Consider the following 23574-nt stretch of genomic DNA (forward strand, 5'->3'; position numbering starts at 1 on the left):
CGTGCTGCAGAGGAGAAGGGCCCTCAGGGGCATCGCAGGTTCAGGGGGCCTGCTCTTGGACACCGCAACAAGAAAACTTCGAAATACAAGTTGTCATATTTAAAATGTATTTATTTCTTTTTCAATTGAGAATTATTCGGTTGTTGTTTCGTATTGCTCCCGATCAAAAGTACGACGTCAACAGCACCACCTCTCTGTGTGCAGCAACAGCCAAGCCAGTGTTGTCTCTGCAGTGAAATCTAGCATTAAATGTGTTGAATTATCTCATGCACGTCTTAATTGAAGTTGAAGTGTAATAAAATACTAAACTAGGCTTTTCGTGCATCGTGCATCCTTGAACTCTGTGTGCATTGCCGTGTTTAATTGCGTGCATTTAATATGTACCATTTATATTTATTCATAGGCACACAGTAATTAGTTTCCCAGTCTTCATCGATTTACTATTAGGATCTATTCTGTTTTTAATTTGGCAGGTAGATTACCGTTATTCACTGTTTTGTTGCATCATTTTTAGTATCTATGGTTTTTTGTTTGCGGCCGTAGATCTGCCAGTGCCACTGGTATTTCCCTGTTCAGGGTAGCTGAATTTTCTATCATCGAGGGCTCTTAGCCAAATAAATGCAGAAAAATACAGTTTCTGCGAAAGCTGCCCCCTTCCCGCCGATACTGCAATTGCATAAAAAAGGGGAACAACGGGAGAGGGCAACAACACAAGCATGTGTCTGCATGCAGCTTTTTGATTATCTTGTCGTTTAATACTGACATAATTGTCTGGTTGCTGCCTCAGTTGGTTCTGGTGCTTACAATTGTGCTTCTTAGAGAATCCACCTGAGGTACAAATAGGCACTGCTGTTGTGATTTATCGCTGGTGGGCTTGCTGTTGTCGTTGCCACCAAGCAAGACTAGCTGAATTAGGCGGGGTAGATGGCAGTGCCTTCAGCAGCGAAGTGATCAAGAATTAAACCCCTTTTGAGAAGAGCAACGCCAGCAGCAGCAACAACAAAAGCATCGGCGGCGGAGCTTACAGTAGTACAGAAGTCCTTGAAAACAAAGTGTTTTCATCAGCCCTCTGCTTAGTCCTTCATAATCACACCCACGGAGATATTAGTGTCCCCCTCAGTTTTTAAACATACTCGAGTGTTTCTGCACAGTTTCCCTCGCCTGTAGGAGCGCAGCAACAGCCTCTGGCGGCCATGTGGCCATTCGCCTCCACATTCTGCCAAAAGCACTGGCGGCCCCCTGCGGGGGCACTGGGCCCCCCCCTGCAGCAACGACTGGATAAGGGGCTGTACAAGGCCTTCGGGGGCCATGCGCAGGTGCCTTTACCTTGGAAACAGAGGAGACAGGAACAGTCCTGCTGCTACTGCTGCTGCTGCCACGGCATGGTCTGCTGTTGCTGCTGCTGTTAGTGGTGCTGCTGTTTCTCCTGCTGTTGCTGCTCCCGCTGACAGTTGAAGGTTTGCAGCCCTTGGCAGCACCGGCTTGTTCTTTTCTAGCTCTTGCCTCTGTTTCCTCGACAGCTGCTGCTGTTCCTGCCCCTTCTTCAGTTGCTGCTGCTGCGACAGCGACAGGTAGAGACTTACCGAGACGGGTCCCGTTCGGGGTTGTCTTGGAATTGTGCACCTCAGAAATCTTCCCTTTTGCAGGAACCCCTTCCTTCCGTGAACTCTTCCTGTTGATGCTGCTGCTTGCTGGAGTTGTTGTTTGTATCTTGGGATTTGAGCGCTTGACTTTGCGAACAGGGCGGGGGAAGGGTAGCACGGACTTGTTCGGTGTTTCTTGTGTTGTGGAACTTGCGACAAACACTTGGGGGGACACTCTGTGTGCCACCAAGGAAACACCTGTGGTGCTGTCTGCTGCGCATTTCTCCTCGTTTGTTGTTGTTGCCGGTGCTGCTGGAGACGCGGGTAGCAGAGTCAGAGACGGGTCCCCTCCAGGCGGATGGCCGCCCGGTTGCACGGAGTACATCAACGCTGCCAGGCGCTGCGTCTCGCGGTGGTAGGAATCGAATCCGTGTGCTGGCGGTGAAGCAGATGCTAAATTTTTATGATTGCTGCTGGTGCTGCTGCTGCGGGAGGAGGGACGGAGCAGGCTTTCTTCTGCTTCTTGAGACTCACTTCCAGAAGAGTTTGCATTACACTGTCTGCTGTCATGTACAACACTCGCATGGGCCTCAAACCACCACATGAGGGCTTGCAAGCCGTTTAACCCGCCCCCTGCGGCTCCTGAGGATACATGCGCTGAGGCTAGGACAGCAGGGTGACCCAACGGGGGGCCCCAGGGAGCCCCTGTGCCTGCGGCAGGCCGCTGCGATGCAGTGGCATTCCGCAGAGAGGCCTCCTGGTGTGCATCTGTTACTGTGCTCGTTCTGCATGGAGCTATCGGCTTGCTCGGGTGTGCATGTGGCTGTAAGCCATTGCAGACCCTTGAGACAGCAGAAAGTCCCAACCTGTCCCGGACGCTCACAGCATGCCGCCCAGCGCTGCTGGAGCAAAGAGCCGGCGACCGATGGGGCTTCCACGTCCCCTGGTGAGCCTCAGCATGAAGGCACGGAGGTGGCCTGTCGGTGGAAGGCTGTGCAGGCGGCTGTATCGCTTGTTGTCGATTCATAACAGCACGTGCATAGACTGCATCTGATATAGCCCGTCGTCCTGTTGACGTTTCCGTTGCTCGAGGTGCTGCTGTTGCTGGTGGCGCACCTGCTGCTCCAGTGTTGGGCACCCAGCGCAGCCCGAAGAGGGGCACAGTACGACCACTGGCAGCTGCTGCCGAGGCTCTGGTCGCCGCATCCACGGGATCCTGCTGGTGCTGCTGCAGCTGTTGAGAATTTAGGCGTGCATTTCCAGCTGCACTTGCTGAGCGGGAGGGACGAGGTGCGCGTGCTGGCATACGTTCATTCTGCTGTTGCTTCTGCTGTTGTGACTGCTCCGCCTCCGTAACTCTTGGCAACAGCAGATAATCCAGTCCTTGCTCTTTTCTCCATTTCGTTGTCTTTGCTGACGGTTCTGTTTCAGCTACGTTCTGGCCGCTCTCTGTTGCACGTGTCCGACTTGTACCACCAGCAGCAGGCTGCTGTCTTTGGGGCTGCTGCCTGTTCGACTGTGCGGAGCGCTTGCTCCGGTGCCTCGGTCGAAACACAATGGGGGTCGCTGTTGCATGCACTGGAGACACAGGTTGTAGCTGGGGCTTGCGTCCAGGACTGTTGAACAGCAGCTCTGTGTGGGGTTGCCGCAGCAGCGGGGCAGAAGCAGAACTACCAACAGCCCCGAAGACACCAGTCGGGAACCGCCGCTGTGCAGAGGCAGTCATTGGGGTGGCGACAATTTGCAAGTTGAAGTCGGGGGTGGGTGCGTGACAGAAGGGTTCCTCTCCTGTTACATCGTGCTCAGAGACAGAAAAAGCCGCGGCAGCAGCAACAGATTCCGCTTGTTCTACTGCTGCCGTGCTGCACTGCTGGCATCCTTCCTCCTCGCCTGCTTGGGAGTAGCCAGGTATCTCGAGGCGCAAACAGCCATCTGCGCCCTCCAACTGGTATTGCCGCTGCAGGTGTGTGTTTGTCTGATCCGTCGCTTGTGTTTCCTCTGCGTGGCTTTGATCTTCAGCAACTCCGCAGACGTCGCTGTCTGTAGTCGCCTGCTGTAGTACCTGTTGTATTTCCTTGGCTACGACTAGAAAGGCGGCCTTCTGGCTGCAAAGGAACAACGCATCTGCCTCCCCCTCAACACTGCAGCAAGCTGCAGCCCCCAAGAAGAGTTGGGGTGGAGGCGGCGCATCCAGAAGAGTGACTCGCGTCCACTTGCGTTGTTTGGGACCCTCCTCTAGCTCTGTAGCATACATCATTTCTTCTAGCGGGAGAGGCCCCTGAGCCGTGCGGCCTCCATAAATCAGCAAACGGCTGCCCACGACGGAACTTGCATGCATAAAACGAGGCAGTGGGGCCCTGCCTGCTGGGCTCTCGCACCTCCAGGCATTGCTTTTGATGTTCCAACTCCACAGGTCGGCCACAGCTTCTCCCTGTTGCTGGCCAGGGGCCGCTGAGGCTGCTGCTGCGGGCTGCTGCGTATACCCGCCAAAAACAAACATGCAACCCCTGTATACCGCCGCCGAGTGTCCAGCAAGAGCCGGAGGCCACAAGAAGCACCTTCGGGTGAGACAACACTTAGCCATCCTGGACTCTTTCTCTTCTACTGTTCCTGTTTCTGCTGATGCAGCGAACGTCACTGACTTCGGCTGCTGCTGCTTTCGGGGCGGTTGCCTCCACTGGCGAGATTGGCAGCAGAAACTCCACAGGTCGTCCAAGGCCTCCCACGTAGAAGGCAGAAATATGCCTTCACTGCTTCTGCTGCTGTAGCTGTTGCTGCTCCTGCTGCTACTGAAGTTCCAGGGGCAGAGTGTTGCACGCATGGAGCCTCTGACTGTTGTTGCTGCACCTCCAAAGAGAATGAACGCCTGGCTCTGTTCGTCTGATGTTGCGCTGAAAAAGTAACGAAGTCTGGGGGCTGCATCATTTTGGCTCAGCGGCCATCTAGGTAGATCTGCAAGGTTGGCCTCTTTTGCACCGTAGACTTTGTTGAGACTGCTGCTGTCTGCGTTGTTGTTTTCCTCCTTGTTGCTGTTGAGCAAGTATACGACCAGCCGTGCGGCTATCTCTGAGTCGTGCTCATGTTCTTGGTGCTGCTGGTGCTCATGTGCGTGTTGCTGCTCATATTTTTTTGCTTGCTGCTGGTTACTTTGTTGTTGCTGTTCATGCTGTCGTTGTGGCTCGACTAGTCTTTTATCTTCCGCTAGTAAGAGGAGAGTTTCGCCCCGTGCGCAGACTAGCGCTATTGCTCCTTGGGAGTGTTGCAGGTGCTGCAACGAAGTATTGAAGTGCAGCACTTCTCTGGCTAGACATGGGGCTGCTGCATCGGAGGCAGCTCCTTCTGCAGCAGCCAAAAGACTTGCATGAACAGGCACAGACGGGAAGAGGTAGTGTACAACGGAGACTCTCCCCTGTTTTGAAGGTGCATGCAGTAGCAGTAGGACCCCAGATGCGTGGCTACAGAGCGCCACAGGTTCACAAACAGAGGTATAACACAGCTGCTCCACAGGGAAGCAGTTGGCAAACGTCCAGCTAGAAAGAGGAGGGAACTTCCAGAGCTCTGATTTAGCCCGCTTTTTCAACTGAATGCCTATATCGCCCCTCCAACCCTGCTCAGTGCAGCCCTTTTTTAGCAAGACTGTTTTTGGTCGAAAGTCACATTTGCTGTTAATTGGGATCCCGGATTTCTCTTGAACGGCAGGGAAATGTCGTAGTGCCAGAGTTTGTTGGCTGTCATCCCCAGCTTGAGAAGGGGTTACTAGTCTTGCGCCTCTTTGTTCGTCCTTCCCTCGTGCTTTTTGGTAGACCGGTGCTGCTACGAGCTTACCCTGCAGTAGGGAGGGATCTGCTGCATCTTGCAGCTGCGGTTGTGCATCTGTGGCCTCCTCTTCAAGGGGAACCAGACGGCAAAGTGCAGCGGACTGTTCAGTTTTCTCCCACATTGTTTGCGGTGGGTTGAACCCCGCGGCTAACGAACGACTGACACGGTAATTGAAGGACTAGGTTGGAAGTCTTTCAGGGGCTGGAGGAAGGGTCAAGTCTCTCCGCTCCCTTCCACAACCTGGAGCCGAGCTTTGAATAAGAACCGAACCTTGAAGACAATCGCACAAGCTCAAGGAGTCTGTGGACAAGAAGGCACCTCGGAATCAGAATATGAACCCTGGAACTGCAAGTTGAGGTGAACGAAAAAGGCTTAATTCCGTGGTGAATGACTTCTGAAATTTCTTCTTTTAGTTTCATGTATCTGAAAATAGCCACTCCAGGAGGCAATTCTATTTCAATGTGCTGCAAGCCGGATTCTGATGAGGCTCTGCTAGTGTTCGCTTGGGTGGCGCAGTTGGCCTGAAAGGCCTTCTTAAGTTGCCTTGAGACGCCAATATAACACTTAAAGGATTAAAAATAGATTGGACTCAAGAGAGGAGAAGATTTAGGATAATGGATGCAACACGAGGCCTAGCGCTGTCGACAGGTGGAAAGAGCAATCAACAGCCCGACCTCAACAAAGAGAAAGGAATTCAGCGATTTTATGTCCAATACTGTGCATTGAAGCACGCTTTTACTTCTGAAATTCCAAACGATTATTACATATTGCCCGTCCTGCAGAGAGCTCAAGCTATAGCGCTGCTGGCACCTGGACCTCATCGCCAGGTCTTTTGCCCCGAATAGCCATCCCTCTTGCAGCAAAATCGACTCATCCAACCGTTCACGATTTCTCCAACAAGCCGGACCTTTTTTTGGCCTTCCCTTTAATATAGTTTGCCTGGAGGCCTTTACTTCAAAAAAGGTAAATTCAGCTGTGCAACTATACAACAATACAGCTTGGAAGGGGAAGAGCGCAAACAAGTGACCCATGCAGTATCCAAGGTGTGGCAAGACAGATTGCGAGATCTTCCAAGTAGCTTACTTACAGCTTAGAATTCTCTAAGATCTGCACTCTAAACCGTCAACAACAAGAGGAAATTTGAAGGTGTAAATTGCATTTGTGATCGCGTTATACTGGATTATCTATTGCTGGTTTCAAAGTAATCAGCTTCCACCTCCGCTTCTGTTTACAAACCATTGAAAGCAGTCAACAACCTTGAATTCTACTGCAAAAATGCAGAAGAGGCCTGAAGAAAAGCATTTTCAAGTTTTCTAAACGTAGCTGTGAGTGGTGTGCCTGACCAGCGGACCTTCTCGTCCCTGCCCACTGGACAGTCGATGGGAGTTCAAAGCTATCACCTACAATAAATGTATATTTGTCATTTAATTCAATGCAAAATATATTCATGTAGGTGCATACATACAAATATTTTTTATGTATTATGCATGTAATATGCCTTAGCAGGCTTCAGTGCAATTCGGCTGCGCTCCATCTGCTCGATTACTGAATGCACGAGATTCGCAGCTTAACTCTAGCCGGCTGCAAAAGTAAATATCATATGAACATATATGCACTTTGGCCACAGAGTTGCTCCACATACTTCTGGTTAGTAATTTTTTTGACTAGCCGCTGAGTTGCTAGCATGGCGCAAGCAGAGCCAAGTAACATAGCTTAACTTCATCACTGCGCATTCTGTCCCTAATTACAACTGCCATCACTCACTACAGCGAACAAGGTCGACATAGTTGGCATTTTTCTATGAGAGCAACAGGCCTATCGTCGTCGACTTGCTTGCCGCAAGTGTAAATATTGCACTGCGTACAGTTCAACTTGGATGCTAAAATGGACTGGATATAACCAGCGTGAACACTCTGGTGCAATTGTTTACAGTTCAATAACGTAAGTGTCACCTCTTTGTCGCGTATACTCTGCTTTTACTTGCTTCGTTCACTTTTAGGTGATTCCTCTGGACTTTGCCTCTCGTCTGCAGTAACAGCAGCAGGGTTGACTAAGCATCCAAAAGTATGTTTTGTTCTGTAGAGGAGTCTTCTTCCGCGTTATCCCTAAAGAAGGCAAGCAACAGCCGTGCCAGCTGATAGTTGCATACTTTGCATGCACGCCGGTGTTCTGGGAACAGTTGAGGCCTCTAGTCCTAATACATTCTCCGATGGGCCTGGAGGCCCCTTAACCCCAGATAAAGCATTGCTCCCCCAAATTCGGAAGATGTCTCAAATATGATCTGCAGCGACCGCGTAAACGCACTGAACAGAGGCTAGCATTCCTGTGAAACTCTAGCCCACAGTAGTACTGTTAAGACGCATCCTCTTCGGGGAAAGTGCAAAAGAATCCATGCAGCGAGAAATATTTGGAGCGAGGCTGGAATATTAAACCGAAAATAAAAAAGAGTGTAATCGAGCTGCATTTCGAGGAAAAACAGCCAAAACTGATGCCACAGCACCATTTGAATTCCGTTTTAGGTGGAGTGTATTCATACACGTATTTGTATCATAATTTTACGTGAAATTATTGTTTCAATTACTAAACTCTCCACATTGAAGAGAACTTCCCGGCTGTCCTATTTTTGAGCGGGAGGTGTGACTGTGGCTGTGTTCAGTAAACGCTTCAGAAAGCTGGTAAAACAAAACTACCACTAGTTCCCTTTATTCCTGTCAAGTAAATTTGCCAGGCGGTTTATATTTCATCAATTTTGCCCCTTCACTGTCGAAATGCCCCATACCCACAAGTCCCATGGCAGCATCGCGCTGGCGCCCCTCTACAAATGACTTTCTCTCTTCAAGCAGCCTTCTCCTTCTCCCCCACATCACATATCGATGCAGCAAGTTAAAGCAGCGCAAAGGCAGCCCATGTTTTTGGTGGTGTGTAGATAGGATTGTGGCAGAGCTCGAGTGTCTGGGCACCGCGATCCAAATCGCAGCAGAAAACTGAGGGGAAGAAAGCAACAAAGGGCAAAATGTGGTTTTAACCCTTACAGTGTAGACCACCGGTGCAGCTTAGCTTTGCTGTTTCACCGGTCTGAACGCCCAGCATTATTTGCACCACGAGAACGACAAGCAGGAGAACAGAACCGGCAAGTTGGTGACATACGAAGAATATACACTGCAAAAAAAGAAAGCTCAGACAAGAAGCATCTTATAATATTCTCGATGAATGCAACTCAGTATTCAAAATTTTCATCGAACCTGCTGCAGCTTTCCTCCGGTTACCAGTTCAGGGCTGGGTAGCGTTGAAGGCTCCACCGGTTGCCGATCTCCTCTGGTAACGTAGACTGGTCATCCTTTCCATGAATCCTTTTTGATTATTCGATCAAATTCCATTCTTAAGTCATTAGTGCTTCCTTTTGGGGAAATGAAACTATTCAATAGGTCATAGTCATGGCCACCACGGAACGGCACTCGTGCAGTTTGCACTGCGCAACTCGGACACCTCGAGACCTGGTTTCCCATCATTGAAATTAGTTTTCTTACCGATTGTTTTTTCATTAAATGCCCCATAACGACCTGGGTTTGCTCTTATTCGCTTATTTCGACAAGAAGGACTAGAGGAGCCAGCGGTGTCCACCCTGCTTGTCTTTGCGTCGCCCTTTCTGAATGCTGCTGACATCGGCTGAAGCTCCTGCAGATCTGTGGGGACAGAAGCTATCAGCGAAGGCCATTTATCTGAATCTTTATAGCACACTGTATTTCTTGCATCCCCACTTGAGCTTAGCTAGTTGCGGCCTCTATCGCGTTCTGTTTCTTAAGGTCAGCGACAATGAACGCAGCCGGGGAGGTGCAGCGCCTACTACTCTCCGTCCGCAGCCGCCTGCGCAACAGACCGGGGCCGTGCCGAACGAGGTTGTCTCAACAGCACTATGTGAGAGAGAAGACCCTGCAGGCGGTGGAGGGCTAGGGGGAAATCGCTGCACGCCGAGATGAATCCTCCCGTGCAGAAGGGCACAACCACATGCAGGCAGACTGTACAGCGCATGAGCAGTCTTCAATCCATCGAAACAATGCTGTGTGCTCTGTACTTTGTCTCAGGTAGAGGCATTCGAGGAGATGGCCTCTGCATTTGATTCCATGGCTGCGGTTCGCCTGCCATTGTGCCTGGTGTTCGATGCTGCGGTCGACCTGGCGCTGGGTCTGCTCAAGCTGGGCTTAGCAGACCTCGCAATATGTGTGCTTCACCTGAAGGCACCCGACGCTCGCGACATTCTGAGGAACGCATCCACCAACCCGTTGTTCACAAACAGCACTCCAGTCGACAACAGCACACCTTGTCCCATCTGCAGCCGGCAGCAGAAGGCGGCAGAGGCGGAACGTAGCAGCAGTTTCTCCGGAAGCCTTGAGAAGATCAACGGAAGCAGCAGCGGGAGACTTGAAAACCTTCACTTGCTGCATTCCGCAGGCACCTTCGTGCTCCTGAACGCATGTGCAACCGCAGCTCACTGGTTGCACGAGCGGGAGGACCGCAGCGGCTGTGAGGAGGCGGACCGGCGTGCCTCGGTGTTAGAGCGGATTGAGTCATTGCAATTGTTGCTGTGCGCTTGGAAAGCAGCAAAAGAGGTTGTAGCTCCTGCTGCGCTGCCACTGCAGTTGGAGCGACTCCTGTTCCCTGCTGTGCTGCTGGTGAGCCGACTGTCCGAGAGTTTGGGATCGAGTGGCTACAGCAGCACTGCAGCGCAACTGCTCAGCAGGTGTCTGTACACTGTAGAGGCCTTTGAGTCCAGGTTTTCGCCTCCTTACTGGACTTTCTGGTGGCAATTAGCCACACTTTTGTACTCTCGGCGACAGTATGCAGAAGCTTCGAGAATCTGTGCTGCAGTTGCAGCAGCCATTACGCAGGCCCTACAACAGCCTCTGGCTGCAAGGAGAAAGAGGGAATTCGAATACAAACAACTACTCTTTGCAGCTATCCTTATCAAGTGCAAACTCAGAGAACAAACAATCACGCCAGTTGGTAGGTTTGTGGACATTCTGCGAAGTCACTCTTTCTTCATATATGGAAATAAAAGGGAACGCAGCCTCGTTTCCTTTTTGGCCTCCCCACATACGGGCATCTTTGCGTGTGTTGTGGAAGTTAGGCTTCTGCAGCAGCGACTTAACTTGAGCCAAACCTGCCGGCAGCAACACCTGAGATATCTGCTCTTTTGCCGTTTCTGCTGCCCTCCGTGTTTCGCAGATGCGTTGGACGAGCTGCAAAACGCTGTGAAGATGTTCACGTCGAGTGTGTGGGCAGACCAAGATGCTTCAACGCTGCCACAAACCCGAGCCGGGCGAGCTGCTGCTGCTGCAGTCCGGCCCAACAACGGCGACGTTGGCACAGCCAAATGCAATTCTCTCGAGCAGCAGATTCGCAAGCTTGCATTTGCTTCGCATGCGTTCGAAAGCAGCTCTGCATCTGCAGCGCCTAACCTGTTTCTGGATGGAGGGCAGTCTGCCGCATACCGGAGTCTCCTCCTGTCGCTGGGCCTCGTGTTGCTGCAACCGGAGGGCCAGTGGAACCGCGGATCCCCTGTTTGGGGCTTGGGGAGCAGCAATTACTGGGATGCATGCAGCCGCACCAGCAACGCACAGATCGATGGCACTTTGCATGCAGGCGATGCAGAGTTCTCAGGCAGCAGAAGCCCCGCTTCGAGAAGACGCGACGAGGCGAAGGGCTCCCGTAAGAAGAAGCTCACCGCTGCTTCAGCAACCTCGGGAGCTGGTGCTGCAGCAGACAGCAATAACATCAGCACGTTTTCAGAGGCTCTGCTGCTGAAGCTGCTTGATGTCGCCGATCCAATTCTTGGTGATTTCCTGGCAGCAGCCACGAAACTGGATATGGTGTTCAAGACAGAGTGCCGGGGGGGATCCTCCGACCCCAAGACGGCAGCATCAGCAGCTACAGCAGCAACAGCAGGTTCTCATGACTCTGGTGGGCACATGCGCAAGAAGCCTTCCCGGCAGTCTGCTGCCGTCGGACAAAGTGTACCAGCAGCCACAGCAGCTGCAGGAGGCTCTGGTGTTTGTGACGAGTCTCTTAGAGAACTAGTCCGAGCAGCTCAACGCGCTGCTGCCTCGTTGCCGCTTTGTGTACACCTGGAACTCCTGTGGCGCCTTGCGGAGGGCGAGGATATCCTGCCTCCTGGGAAGCTGTTGAGGTGCTGGCGTGCCCTCGAATATCGGCTCATCTACATGTAGGAATAGCTTTGGCAAACCAGACAAATGGACGAAACGGCCGGACAATTTAATTAGAAGAACGAAGATGGCTGCTATCCGAAAATATAGATCAAAGAAATCCCAGGAGGAGCAGCACACATATGGCTGTTTAGCATTCCCCGCATAACGCTCCAGAGTCGCAGCCCCATGCTATCTCCGTAACCAGCAAGCATGCACCTCTGCGCAAAAGCACGGTCTTTACATGCACGCATTACAGCAGGCATTTTGTGGCTCTGTCGTGCTCAGGAACTTCTTCCAGCCGCCAGTGACGGAGCTTGAGGTGTTTGAATTGGAGGGGGAGTTGGCAGGGGATGGATTGATGTCCACACAGCCGCTGGAGCTGCAACAGCAGCAGCTTCAGAAGCTAGAGGAGCTGCTACGACAGGGCTGGGGGCTCGCCAGTTGCTGCGACTTGCAGGGGCTGCGACCTCTGGAGGAGATTACTGTGATATCAGGTGTACGTACAGATGAACAACGGCTGCAAACCAGGGGCTCGCAACAGCAACGGATTTCAACGCTGGAAGCGCAGATGGCTGCTGCTGCTTCAGCAGAAGCTGAGAAAGACACAGATGGGGAATTGAAAAATCAAGCAACCAACAACGTAAAGCAGAAACAACTCATCAGACTCCTTCTGGCGCGTCGCTGGGACTGGGAAGCTGACCTGCGCTCCAGTGCAGCATCAGCTGCAAGTGTTGCTGCAGCCACTGCAGCTGCAGCTGGTGCTGCGAGCGCTGCTGCCTTGGCCAACTCCGACGGAGCGCACACCCAGGAGCATGGTGAAGGCCTTGTGCAAAACGTAGGTGCATATACAGGCTGCACTGCAGCAGACTTGAGCAGCAGTTTGCCGCTTATCTGCGGAATGCAGCTCATTGCTGCCAAGAGTTATGAGGATGCTGCAGCAAAGTACAAGGCCGAAATACGCAGGATGGAGGCACCATCTCCGTGGGAAGCAGTGACCGCAGCACCAGCACCAGAGACAACAGCTCCAGCTAATGTTCTTGAAGACGCATATGAGTCTGGGAATTCAGCAGAGTCACTGCAATGCGAGCAGGTGCTTCAGGCTGTCTACGGCATAACTTGCGATGGGGAACGGCCCCCATTGCCTCTACGGCTGCTACTGCGGCAGCACCAGCAACAACAACAGCAGCAGCAGCAACAGCACAAGCTGCTGCAGCCTGTCTCGAATGCGCTGGCGGTATTTCACGAGGTTTTGGCTCCGTCCGAAGGAGCAGAATTCGGAGGAACCGCTAAGGATGCAGACGCAGGTGCTGCTTGTCTCAAGATACCCCACTTGCAGCGACAAGCTAAAGGCTCCGAAGCTGCAACTGCAGAGCCCACAACAGTGCATGTGCTACAGCTCCGACAATCTTCGGCAGGTCCAGCGGGGAATCATGAGTTTCTCGTTTATACTAAGGTTGCAGCAGGATGTGCGATTTCTCCTGTGGATTCGGGTTTTGCTCAAGATGACAAGAGCACCACCAGGGAGGGTTCTCCCTCACGGGGGCCCCTAACTGACGAAACGTTTCCAGAGCCGATGCAATGGCGGCTCCAGGGGAACCCTCGTTCGGTGCTGCAGAGCTGCCTCGGTGTACACCTTACTGTGTTGTGTGCCCCTGTCGAGTCGTTGCCTTGGCTGTCGCCACCTTTTCCGCATTTTAACGTTTTGTTCAATCTGCCCAACCGCAAGCCACCCACGGTATGGTGGCTGACTACAGGAAGCCTCCGTTAATCCGGCTGCATGCAGCAATGCAATGCTGAAGGAGTAGAGCCGCTGCTGCAGAACCCCTTCGTCCCTTCCCCTTTCCCTCCATACACTATGCATACAGAGCTACACAGCAGCTCCTGAGGTGTAGTTTAGTTGCACTAGTTTTAACTCACGGCTTAGATCTCTGAAGGATAGCAGAGAGAGCAGCTGCGCCTGCGCCGCAGGACGCCTTGGGCGTATCCCTAGGAGTTTGGGCAGAGACAGAAGGGGAGTTTCCTCTGAATGTTTTAATTCATAAGCTCTGCACTTGGCTGCTCTTGAGGCAGCTGGAGGCGGCGCTGGATGGGCGTGGCGAACCGTCAGTTCCTCCAAAGGCGCCTTTCGTCTCTGCTGCAGCTTTAAGAGATACCACCAACAGCAACAACAACAACAGCAGCAGCAGCAGCACGCTAGTCAGAAATCCTTCGTTGCATGGAGAAGGGGAGGTAAACGCCGAGCTCAGGCTCAACCTCGCGTTGGAGGTGACAGCCCTCTGGACTGAAGCGTACACCACAGGTGGCCTCGAGGAGCTGCTGAAGACATCCTGCAGCGAATACCTAAGCGAAGTATTGCTCACAGTAAGCTTGGGTCTGGAAAGGAGGTGTGGTAAAACATCCCAAATCATCCCTTAGAACGAACATAACGCCTCTGGTGTTGTTTGCTTCTGTATGAGAGCAGAGTGCTTTGCTAGCTGACCAGCTGCTATCCGGGGGGAAAGGCATCTTGCGTTGGAGTTGCAGCCGCAGGTGCGGCGCCAGGTGGCTTTACAGTTTCACAGGATGTATCAGCAGCTATGTGCTGTGGTTCGTCTGTACGCAGATGTGGCACGGCCATATTCTTCCTCTTGCGAACATCCTGCTTGCTGCTGGCGCGTCGGGAGACAGAGACGGCAGTCTGGCTTATCCACGAGCTGCAGATGCGCAGTTGTCTGCTGCTGCTGATGGTTTCGGCCTGCTGCTGCTGCTCTACAAGGCAGCACAGCAGATGGCTTTTCTGATGACCAAATGCCGTTTTAATTTTATGAGACCACTGGCAGCAGCAGCAGTGCTCTTGTTTCATTTGACGCAGCGATACCCCCACCTCTCGTGAGCTGCAGCACCTGCATTCTCTTACAAACTATTGGGGGCCGCACCTCACTGCATACCCTCGGCTTATACTTTTAATACTATATGTAGTGTACTTCATGTACTGCGTTGCATTCCACTTCACCACCGAGTACTGAATTATGATGGAATACACTTTAATGCTACACTATACTTTTTTTGCGTTGAGTGCAGCATAGTACTGTAATTACAAAAACGCCCATCAACAACGTACAACGCATACTGACATGCGTTTTTTGCATTGGACTTTCTTGTTATGTTGGGTTGTATGTACACTACTTTGCTGCATTATGTAAAGCTACGCTTAGTTGTATTCTGTTGTTGAGTGGTGTTGTGCTGTATTCTACTGGAACGCATACACTGCACCGTACAAGAGGGCGGCGCACTCATACAAGCTGTTCTGTTTGATGTTTTGTTGGTTGCTGTCTCTAGAAGCGGGGAGGCCTCCCGAGTGGCGGAGCTGTTGAGGGGTTTGATAGAGCGGGCGGAGGCCTCAGCTTGTGAACTGGCGGCCCCTCTAGTAGAAGCTGTAGGAGCAGCAGCAGCAGCCCCAGCAGCGCCAGCAGCAGAGGCAGCAGCAGCGGCAGCAGCAGCATCCGCGCTGCTGGCCTCCGCGGATCCAGCGGTGTATTGGGAGCAGCAAGGCACAGGGGAAGCGGTTGACCAGGAAGATACGTTGGAAAGAGACAGCATACAAGTTGTGCAGGACGGAATCAAAACGTCAAATGGGAAGCAACTGCAGGATGAGTTGCTGGTGCACCATCAGCAGGAGCAGCAGCTGAAGGTGCACACACGCGCTTCTCCCACATGGGATGCAGAGCCTGCAGAGGCCTGGACACTCCTCTGCCAAATGTATGAACTGGAAGCGCGGCTGACAGCTAAAGTAAATTAGCTTCAATTAGCATGCATGAGGCACAGAAAGGAGGTGCCCTCTTCTCTTTAATGTGTCTGTCTAATACCAGGTTAAATTTAGGGGAAGTTGTGTTGTCTAATGGTGCTTTTCTTGGGCAATTAAGGGTGTAAATATTAGTAGCCTTCAGGTTTCTACTTACAGGCTCATAAACGTAGGTATCTGCACAGAACATATGCATGTTGTCTGAGTATGTATTATGTATAATCCTATATTTATATTTTAATTCATAATTATATTTGTGTATATTGGATTTGTATATACTCTGTCTCGTATGCGTGTGGTTTCAAATAGCAGAGCCAAATCCAAATCGCTTTTAGTTCCTTTTGTTGATTGCGCAGCCACTCCACGATCCACCGTCTGCTACTTCCTCTGCGAGACTTCGCGCTGCTCCAGGAGAGGAGGAGAAGGGTAGCAGCAATACCAGGAGTAACAGAGGCACAACTGTTGCTAGCACCAAGGCGGAAGGTGCAGCTGCTTCCGCTGGCCTACAGGAGTGTGGTGCTGGGGAAGGCAGCACTCACCAAGTGGTGCAGATACAGCGGCTGAAGCAGCAGTGTGGGCTGAACTGCTACCGGCGTTGTTTATATCTCTGTGCTCTGGCCGATCTGCTGCCCCCAGAAACGGCTGCTGCTTCCGCTGCAGCAGCAGACGTGGAGGCTACACTGGCTGCCAAACTCGAAAGCAGATGGGAAGCAGCAACAGCGGACGTGGCTACAGCTGCTCGCGCCGCAGCAACAGCAACAACAGAATCAGCAGAAGCAACCGAGTCCAAGTCCTTGTCTGTGTCAGCAGCACGCAGCGCCGCCAGCAGCAGCAGCAACAGCAGCGGGGCTTCGAAAAGGCACCGACAGCTGGGGGCACCGCTGATGGTTGGACGGGGACCCCAATTTATGCTGCTGAGTCTTCCTGCTGCTGCCGCTGCAGGGGGAGTACCTGCTGAAGCCTCAGGTAGGCCCTGGCACGTGTTGTATGGGGGACCCGTGCGTACTCACGGGGGCCTTGGGGTATCTCGGCACCAGAAGGCAGTGGCCGGCACTGGGCTGCGGTTTGAGCCTTCTAGTTTGATTCGAATTCACCAACTTAAAGATACAGAAGCATACGCAGGTAAGCTACAGGGCTGCTGCTGCTGATGCATCTGTTTTCCCTGCCGTTGCTGCTGTTGTTGCTGCTGGTAGGCTTGCTCCTTGTGCTGCCGTTTCTGCCGCTGCCAATCTGGTGGTGCTGCTGCTGTTGCAGCACGTGCGTGTTGAGTATCGAATACTTTGTGTCTCGCATCTGCTCTAGTTGCATACGAAGAGGTACGAGGTGGGCGCCCCTCGGATTTGAGTGATACAACACTGCCACTGAGTTGCAGCACTCCTCTCCCTCTGGCGATGCTCAAGGCTCGTATATACACCGCAGCGCTTCGCTGCTCGCTCCCCCGCATTGCAGAAGTACGCATTCCTCACCCTTCAACAACAGCAAACCATAAAGGCTAATGTGGCGAAAAAGGAAGCCGAGACAGTGGTACTGCGTTGGCTGCTGAACAGCTGACGACAGCGCCAATGAGGCAATACCTCAGGGGCATTTATACAACGCCCGGTTGAACGGCTACTCTCATAATTCATTGACAAATTTCGGGAAGATGCATGCATTATGAGAATCTCCTATCGCCGTTCTCCAGTACCGCTCGTGTTTATCAGCAACGCCAGCAAAGCTAGCATGCCGCACAAAGCTGCGCACCTCCAGAAGAAGCCTGGTGCGTGGATGCGGCTGTTCAGGCGGTCCTCAGCGACCTGTGGAGCTACATCGCTACGACTGAGGGGGGGCTCAAGGGTAAAGCCCCCAAGCGACACAAATTGAGGGAGAATGCTCTCCGTAGGTCAATGGGTGCCTCCTCCCCTACTGAGATAAGCATATAAGAGAATACACTGGATTTAGTATATAGGTTGATGGACTGAATATAGATAGTATAAGTAGGCACAATATATATAACAAGTGTCTTCGCCTTTGCATTTGCATACAGCACATACAGAAGCATTAATGCAGGCACGTTTGTACAGGCGCATGCATGCATACATTTGCGCGTGCACTTGCATCCTTCTGTTTTGTTCAGCCTGCTGCTTTTTTCTGTTTGCCTGCAGGCCGATTGCCCCCTGCTGTCCTCCGCTCTATTGCCGACAGCGTGGTTTGCTCGGTAAGGCTTCTCTCTACTTCACCGACATATCACCGCCACCACGGCATGCTTCATGCTGCTGCAGTTTCTGCTGCAGCAGCATGCAGACAGCATGCACAAACTTTACGTTTGTTCCTTTGGTGCTGCTGCAGTTCCGTGTGCGGCGTCCCTTGCCTTGCCCTGTGGTGTCGAGATTGGAGCTGGTGTTGGGTCTTCAGCAGGTGTACAGACAATCGGTTAATTTCCAAGTGGCCGTAATGGGGCGCAGCACAGACGTCGCTGAAGAGCAGTTGTCTTTGCTACTGAACTCATTGTCTACCATTCTCTCATCCCTTTCGTCCTTCCCCCCCGACCTCCTCTCACCCCTCCTGCGCTCCTTTGCAGCTCTTAATACAACTCCTTTCGATGGAGCAAGACCCCAAACAAGAGCAGCAGAGGCAGCTCTCCTTGGGTTTGCTAGTCTCGCAGCAGCTCAGTTGCAGGTGCGTCCATATGCCTCACAAACAACAACCAATTTGGCACTAGGGTATTGGGTTCTTGGTGTATATGTAACTCTTGCTCTCTATGTTCACCATCGGCACACTCACTGTGACGGCAGCCCACCACGCACCCACCTAACTCGTTGCTTGCTTTCCGAGGTGTTTGTTGCTGCAGATACCTTTAATTAGTGGGTTGGTGCAGAAACGCCTGCCGCGGTGTCTCACGCTGCCTGCTTCAGCTGGCGTTCTGCTGAATCCTGCAGAAAAACGACTGATTCTCAGCTCTTGGTTATCTGCATGCATCGCTGCAGCAACCTCTGGTGTTTTGCAGAGAAGCCCCACAGCTGCGGCCTTGTTAGAAACGCTCCCGATGCCAGCATGGCTATGCGACAGCCGCAGCAGCGATGGCAAGCAACTTGGCACGCTGCTTCTCTCCGTGCTGCTGGCAGCCCCTGCAGAGCTTCCGTCTGCGTTGCAACGGCTAGCTGAGAGTGAGAAAACTCTCTTCAAGTCCCATTTGGAGAAAGAAGAAAATTCTGCTGCTGTGTTGCACATTATCAGCTCTGTGTTTTGCTTCGGCCTGAAGCGCCGCTTGCGCGAGACACAGTGGAGAGACAGTGCAGACGCAGAAGACCTTGTGGCAGAGGCACAAGCAGCAACTGAATCTGCAATGCCTACTGCTGCTGCTACACTCCGCTTCTACACAGAAACCCTCGCGCATCTGTATTCTGCAGCAGCGGAGCCTCTGGTGGAGTGGCTAAATGCCGATGATCTCCGGGACCAGCGGACACCAGCGCAGCTGCCTCAACCCATTCCTGCAGTCGGCAACGGCCTGGCAACAGGCGTAGCAGCAACAGGGAAAGGGGTGTCTGCTCAGGACACAGCTGCTCAGGTTCAAGCTCTCCGTCAACAGGAAGTGGCACTGGAACGGCGACTGCGAACTGCACGAGCGGATGTGAGGCAAATGGCGCTGCAGCAGACAGCAGAACTTCAGTCGCTCTCGCAGCTATCATCTCTCCTGCTCGCAGCACCCCTCGAAGTTATTTCAGCTCACAGACGAGCACTAGCCTCGCCCTCCCTACCAACAGACAATACCAGTAACAGCAACAGCGACAGCAGCACCACCACCAACGACGACGACAACGACAAAAGCAGCAGCAGAAACAGAAGCAGCACCAACAGGACCAACTGCAGGAAACAGCAGCACATTCCTTATGGCTTCTTCGACTTCGACGCGATTGCTGCCGACCCGCTGTTTCAGCCAAGCACAGATGAATCAACAGCTGCAGCAGCAGCTGCAGCAGCAGGAAGCTCATCTGAAACGGAAGACGCAGGCCACGAAAACACTGTGCATGCAAATACAGTTACTGCCTCCTCCGCAGCAGTGCCAGCAGCAGGAGGTGCACCTGGAGGTGCACCAGGAGCAAACGACTGCGCAGCAGTTTGGAGTGCCGTTATGCTGCTCTTTCAGCGGGGTGCGACAGCGGCGTCTTGTGCTGTTGCAGCTAACGCTCCGCTTCTGGCATATTCAACTATTATTCACCTAGGCAATGCTTTGTTTTTCCTTCATTTAGAGGCCAGGTTTGGTGCTGCCCTCCTGGAGGAACTCTCGTGCACGCGGTGCGTAGACACCGCTTCACTGGCAGAGTCTACTGCTTCTCCCGGCCTGGAGCCCTTTGTCGCACCGACAGCTCGAGACGGCAACCGGGTGGCAGATGGGGCTGCAGCTGCAGCAGTAGCAGCAGCGGCCAACAGCAGGCAGTCAAAGCGAGGAGATCTGAAGAATATCTCGAGGCCTCTGGGGTCTGTGAGCGCGGCGGTCGCAGCAGCGAGGGGGTATAGAGGGCAGCAGCAACAGCAGCAGCAGAGCGCAGAAGCCAAGCCTCATATTCCTTTGTCAGTAGCGGCGGGGGTAGTGGCTCAAGCATGCAGCGATCTCCTGTACCTCTTGCTGCAGCAGCACCTACTGGCAACGGAGAAAGATGAGCTTAGCGTCCGTGAAATCGAAGGTTAGCAGCTGCTGTCTCCAGCTGTCGGGTGTGCGTATACCTAAGAGTCACGCAGGCGGCAGGCCCTCGTGCGACTGTTTGCATGCGCTGCAGCAATCCTCAGCGCAACTGGTGTTTCTCCAGCAGACGACTCCCCGGCGCCCACCTCCACTTTTCTGCAGGCCACAGAGGAAGCAGCAGCAGATGGCAGCAGCGGTGTCACCAGCTCAGAATCTGCAAGTCGTCAGGTGTTGATTTGCCAACAAGCATTCGGTGAGGAGCGCAGATAAACAGAGGACAGCGGCATCTATCTGATTCCCTCTCGTCTGTTGCGCACTGCGAGGCACGCTATTACGCGAGTGCGTACATCGTATGCATGCATGTCTATATGTGTACTAAATTTTGCACATGAGCATATATAGTATAGGGGGAAATAAAGATGTAAACATGCAGATATAGGTGCGTGCACGTATATAAACATATAAACCCGAGGGGAATTTATTGGTAGGAGATCCACAGGAATTTGATGGGCATTAGGGGCATCTACTGCCACGCCTGTTCCTTGACTCCAACGATAGACAAATAAAATAAACATGAATGCTGGAGCTTTGGTGTATGCACTCTTTTTGCACAGACTACGTCCAACCTGCAACACATTTGCACCTCAAGTACAACGACGTACGCACACTCTGACACGATTGAGACGTTGAATGCCCACCGCTAGAGCGGAATTGCTGTGTATGCGCAGATGTGCAGAAGATAAACACGTGGTATTTGGGCGCCGTGTTTATCTTCTGCATTAGGCTGCTGCTGCAGCGAAGGCGGTGGCACCAAGCAGTATTTCTGTGTCGGCGTTTCAGCCGTTTAGGCAGAACTGCTCCTTTTCGTTGTGCCCTCAGTTTAGGCCTCTGGGCGCAACAGCAGCTCCTGGTTGCCAAACAAACAGCGGTTAAACGAGCTCGCCAGTACCTAAACGCAGCCGTCAGGGAACATACCGCTGCAGAAGAGAAACTCGCACAGGCCTCCACTTTGGCAGCAGAAAAGGAGCCCCAAGAACCGTAGGCATCCCCAAACACTAAATTCTACTCCGTGTACCCTAAACCGGTTGGGACTGCAAAAGCGGCAGATGCGATACTGCATTTGTGTGTACAGCGCACCTGCGGCGGCTGTGTCTAAGCGAAGGACAACAAAAGGTTTCGATGCCAAAGGGGATACTATCCTGCCTACTTCCTCTATTACTACAGCAGAAGAAGCAGCCAAAGCAGCTGAAGAGATCAGAAAGTTCTGGGAAGAACGCACAAATGCTATGGTGGCGTCGCTCGCCAAACAGCAGCAGCTAGCCGTCCAGCTGCAGCAGGAGCTGAACCGCCAGCATGTGGCTCCGAACCCAGCCAACGCCCTTCTCCTTAGCCTCGACAAGGCGCGAAAGGCCCTGTGGGAATCCAAGTCCAGCAACGGGTCCGAAGGGATTTGAACCCCGGACAGACACGCTGCATTCTTACGTGTGTTGCAGTGTATATGAATAATAGTAACCGACTAACAGTATGACAACGCAGGATTTATCAACCTTCCCTCATCCTTTCCATGTTCTGCAAGAAGAGCATCGCACATTTGATGAACAACCATTGTTGTAGTAACACCGATTGTAGCTGTCACATGCAAGCCGCATGCAAAGCCCAGTGTCTGGTTAGTGTGGGTGTGTGCAGAGATCCGTCTACTCTAGGGCAGCTGTTGCAGAGAGTGCTTCGGCAGCATCAGAAGGCAGTTCATCTTTTGCGTCGAGAGAAGCAGTTTGAGGGCTTATGCGGCGTGCTCTGTCGGTTGGGGGACTTGGCGTGGCTGGGGTCGCAGCAAGACGTTGCATGCAGCGCTTGGCAAGAGGCAGTAGAGGCGTGCTTTTGGCGCCGCAACATGCTCCAGGAGTGGGTGTACCTTGATGATGACTTTTTTGCCCCTGACATAAAACAAGTCGACATTCGCATGCGAAGCTTTCTGCCGCTGTACCGCTGGGCCCGACTCACACACAGAAGATCGCTGCACCAGCAGCTGCATGCAGCGCTACTGGCGTCCCGTATTCTTTGCGGAGTGCTGGAAACAGCAGCAGACTATCCTCTGAATAGTGCACATAAAAGGGAGAGCAGTAACAACGATACATTGGCAGCAGCAGCAGCAAAGCAGCTGTATGCAGGACGAAGCGACGGTGGCGTCATTAGATACCGCATGAAACAGCTGCACTCACATCTCAACTTCTTGCCCGCCTCAGTTCTCTCGCCTGCAGCTGAAGGCAGTAGCAGCAGCAGCAGCGCCGCGGCAGAGCTCGTAGAAGCGCTTGTTTGGTTTGCTTGCGTGCTGCGGTGCTGCGACTTCACACGAGAAAAAGCCTTTCCTCTCATCGCCTCAGCAGAATTTGTGGCAGCAGATATTTGCCGGAATGTACCCATGGCCGTCCACTGCCGGCTTGTGCGCACTTTGCTCTGCATCGAGTGAGGAACCATCGCATATATACTATATAATATAAACTGTATACCGTATTCAATGAACAGGCTCACAAATGTGTGTATCCTATACATACATATGTATGTACATCTGGCTATCTACGTATATGCGTAGATATAGGAGCATCTTTCCACATATTTATATATGGTCAAGCATGGGGCAGGCGTCGAATCAGCATATTATTCAGTGCGAAGATTCCCCTGTTATGGGTCTAATACAGTGCATGAAATGGGTGCATCAGTGGAATTGTGCATTCATGCGTGCATGCGGGTGTGCGTACACGTGCAAGTCATTCTCTTGCTGTTACGCTGGCTGCAGCTGCGGGGATCTGCAGGCTGCCTATTGGCAGTTGCGTGAGATAGGACTTGGAGTAGGGACAGCATTTGCTTCTCTGTCTGAACGCGGCGAGTTTCCGGGGTCGGTGTTCTCTGGGGGTGACTTTGCGGCGGTTGCTGCTGCTACTGCCGACCCCACTACTGCTTCTGGTGGTTTCAATGAGCGCCTGACGAACAGCAGCAGCAACGTGTACACCAGCAATCAACAGCAAATGCCTGCTCAGGGCTTTACTAACTCACAAACAGGCAGTGCGCAGAGGAACGTCGCTGCACGAGAAGATCTCTGGAACTGGAAACTAGACGGGCAAGCACTCTTCGCCTTCGTTCATTCATGCATGCACTCACAGTAACGTGCGCTAGTTGACGCGTGCATGCAAGCAGCTGCAGAAGCATACGTGCCTAGCGCAGCCCAGAGGAGGGGGAGAGGACTGCGGAATCGTATCACTCAGAAAACAGGGTAGAGTTGCATGAATGCACTGGGGGGAATAGTCTACAGTCTGTAGCTAGTGTTTGGATGTCTCCAGTTTTGTGCATCTTCCCATCAGTGCATGTATGCATTTTTTCACCGTGTGCAGCCGGCTTGTGGAACTGTACGGGGCTACGAACGCAAGGCGGTTTACTTTGGCAAAGGCCACGTGGATGTTTGCTGCTATTTCCAATCTGTCGGCGCCGCATCTCGAGGTAAGGTATATATATATATATATATATATATATATA

At 52.5% G+C, this 23574-nt stretch overlaps 2 protein-coding genes across 2 annotated transcripts; one reads left to right on the forward strand and one right to left on the reverse strand.

Moving 5' to 3' along the window:
* Positions 1–1116: 1116 nt before the first annotated feature.
* Positions 1117–5523, reverse strand: EMWEY_00014400 (hypothetical protein, conserved; the record flags this gene model as incomplete). The annotated part of the gene is made up of 1 exon (XM_013479405.1): positions 1117–5523. One exon carries the CDS (start codon positions 5521–5523, stop codon positions 1117–1119), a length of 4407 nt encoding a protein of 1468 aa, XP_013334859.1.
* A 3692-nt stretch (positions 5524–9215) lies between these two features.
* EMWEY_00014410 (hypothetical protein, conserved) lies at positions 9216–23207 on the forward strand (the record flags this gene model as incomplete). The annotated part of the gene is made up of 19 exons (XM_013479406.1): positions 9216–9317; positions 9485–10403; positions 10626–11622; positions 11891–13340; positions 13676–13966; positions 14208–14473; positions 14924–15374; positions 15743–16508; positions 16689–16837; positions 17165–17261; positions 17528–17580; positions 17712–18041; positions 18214–20047; positions 20141–20299; positions 20775–20796; positions 20926–21084; positions 21179–21484; positions 21733–22509; positions 22841–23207. The coding sequence occupies 19 exons, from the start codon at positions 9216–9218 to the stop codon at positions 23205–23207; spliced, it is 9495 nt and encodes a 3164-aa protein (XP_013334860.1).
* Positions 23208–23574: the final 367 nt, after the last annotated feature.

The sequence above is a fragment of the Eimeria maxima genome, genomic scaffold (assembly GCF_000499605.1).
Source record: "Eimeria maxima Weybridge genomic scaffold, Emw_scaff111, whole genome shotgun sequence".
NCBI lineage: Eukaryota > Apicomplexa > Conoidasida > Eucoccidiorida > Eimeriidae > Eimeria > Eimeria maxima.